The sequence below is a fragment of the Sphaeroforma arctica genome, assembly GCF_001186125.1.
Source record: "Sphaeroforma arctica JP610 unplaced genomic scaffold supercont1.273, whole genome shotgun sequence".
Lineage (NCBI taxonomy): Eukaryota > Ichthyosporea > Ichthyophonida > Sphaeroforma > Sphaeroforma arctica.
The window spans coordinates 70,670-73,492 of record NW_014040285.1 but is presented as its reverse complement, the minus strand read 5'-3'; the positions used below and the strand labels follow the sequence as shown (position 1 = coordinate 73,492).

Here is a 2,823-nt window from a genome sequence, read left to right as displayed (position 1 = left end):
TTTATATCCTACAGTCTTGAATCCTGCATCTTGAATCCAAATATCTTATCTAACCATCAATTCTATATACAAAAATCATATTCCATCTTCAAGTCTATATCCAACGCTTAACCAATACCTTATTCGATATTCTCCGCAACGTACCTTGCTTGCCAATGTGCGCGTAAGCCACTCTCTTACTTCAGTCACTTTCTTGGCGTGTACAGCCAAGTCTTCCGTTCTCGTTGGCGCGTGTCGGTCTATCCACAGCTGCACGTCCGGTCCTACCTGTGCAAACAAGTATGTAGAGTCCGATGTTTGAATGACTATCTAGTACTTGAACACATGAAGTTGTACACACTTCTCCTATATCTGTGACGCAAAGGATTGAGGTTTGCTTTCGTATTTGATCGAAATTCTTGAGTTCAATAATACTATCCATCTTCACGCATTACGGGTAAATTTCCAGGCGATATATGAGTGTGCACTAGTATTCTACCTATTGCGCCTAACAAAGATGGTCGCTATGACACTTTTACACCAAGTGGAATCGAACCTACATGAATTTACCCTTCAAATAGTAGGCAGATTTATGGTAGATCCATCAGTCCCCTCCCTACCATAGACAGGGGGGTAGGTTCATTAACAATGGCACATCCGGTCACTGTACAGCCGATCAGTGTGTTTATATATACATACTGGTATAATAATATGAACATATTTCTCAGTTCCCTCGTGCGGAAACTCTTTGAGCGTGTATCATTTAATCTCATACTTTCGATTGCAATGTGTCATAGACGAGCTACGTTCGTATCAAATGCGAAGCCACAACAGTGCTCTACTCGATTGGTTTTAAGGTTCCATGACAGCACCTAATCTAACCGCCTACATGCCAACGTATTTCTAAGAGGGTTACCTAAATACATATACATTGCTCAGCCAACTCGAATCTCTACTGCTCAGTCAACCCGAATCTCTACATAACTAGATAGTGCGATAAAGCCAACCTGAACTGGTTTCTCCTCGTGCTTCACAACACGCTTAACAATCTTTTTCGGCAAGGCGGCCTGTGAGGTGAATGCAGATTCGCCCCAACTGTCATCACTATCGCTGTCCAATAAACTAATTACCTGCGTGACTTTCCTCGTTTTCTTGCGACCTAAGACCAGACAGTTGAATATACAGAAAACATAGCAAAACCAGTAGCCGGTGTGAGTGAAAGTACGTTGCACTATGCAAGAGCATGCGTACAATAATAGTCTGGGATGTCTACTGGGGACTTAGAAGTAGGTAGGGAAATTGCATGCTAACTGTTGCGAACTGAAAAGGAACGAGTTTTTCGGTTCGTTGCAGCTGTAGCTAAAGAGAGAGAATCCCTAGTGCAGTCACTGTAGGCTATCCAAACCTATGACTACTAGGGTTCAAGTCCACTAGCTGAGATTTTCTTCCCAAGTGTGATCTTTGGCATAAACTCCCAGCTCTCAGACTACGGGTAGTAGTTTTGAGTCAGTGTGCGTTCTACAGAGTGAACTCTGCATAATTAAATGCCGGAGACGGCCATTCGCAGTAGTGATTATTGGCAGCAATGATAAACTTGATCCCCCCTTTCTTTCTGCTGAGTGCATGTACGGTCGCTCTAGGTACTGGAATAAACTATCAGCACTAAAACACCCGTGACATTCGTTTAACTCGTTACTCGCACACATACCACCGAGCTGTGTGGTCTCATGCTTGGCCGTACTGGAATGCGCCGCGGCGGCTCGTGTTCGCTAGAATGGTGTGTAACAGGAAGAATGAGACAACAGATGCGCAGTATGGATAGCTGTACTGATGGTATGGTGCTGTGGTGGGCTACATAATAAATAAGCTACATGCACGCTTATTGTTATTGGAATGGTGTGCCACAAGTGAACGAACGAAGACACCTTGGATGTGCAGAATGTAAACTAGCGTAGAGAACTTATCGCTGTGATTGGCTACACGTCAGTCAAGCCAGAGCCACCACTAATGTGCTGGGCCGGTGTGCAACCAGGATACGAACGGAAAAGTATGAATACATGGTACAGAGAGCTCTGCTGACAGCCTGGGGTTGTGACCGACTAAATAACAACTTAGCTAGGGCTGTATTGTGTCTAATGTGTTGAAACGGTGTTTAACTACGGGACAAGGAAAGCATGGATGTGAGGCACGGATCACAGCACAGATGGTCTGTTTGTGTGACCGGTTGCTTAGCAGCTAGGTCAAAGACACCCTGACGAGTGAATAGACAAATGATTGGCCGCATAGCAGATAAGCTAGAGCTACCCCTGCACGAGAGTGCAAATACATGATTGGATACATGACAGCATCAATTAAGCCACCCCCAACGTGTGTGCAAACACATGATAACCTGTGAACGAGAGTACAGATACATTCTTAGATACATAACAGCATGAATAAAGCCGTTCCTAGCGTGTGTGCAAACACATGAGAACCTCTAAACGAGAGTACAGATACATTCTTAGTTGCATAACAGCATGAAGAATAAAGTCGTCCCTAGCGTGTGGATAAACACATGAGAACCTCTAAACGAGAGTACAGATACATTCTTAGTTACGTAACAGCATGAATAAAGCTGTCCCTAGCGTGTGGATAAACACATGAGAACCTCTATATATATATATATATATATATATATATATATATATATATATATATATATATATATATATATATATATATATATACATATATATATATATATAAACGAGAGTACACACATATGATTAGATACCGAGTACCTCTAAACGAGAGTACACACATATGATTAGATACTGAGAACCTCTAAACGAGAGTACAAACATA

General features: G+C 42.4%; 1 protein-coding gene across 1 annotated transcript in view; it reads right to left on the bottom strand.

Moving 5' to 3' along the window:
- The window catches only part of SARC_04690 (hypothetical protein), a gene marked incomplete at both ends in the record, with an annotated part of 7,364 nt that extends 5,101 nt beyond the window's left edge, over positions 1–2,263 (bottom strand). Inside the window, 4 exons of the mRNA XM_014301469.1 lie at positions 119–267; positions 987–1,138; positions 1,688–1,748; positions 2,201–2,263. Of these exons, the coding sequence (XP_014156944.1) occupies positions 119–267; positions 987–1,138; positions 1,688–1,748; positions 2,201–2,263 (425 nt within the window). The remainder of the gene's footprint in view (positions 1–118; positions 268–986; positions 1,139–1,687; positions 1,749–2,200) is intronic.
- Positions 2,264–2,823: the final 560 nt, after the last annotated feature.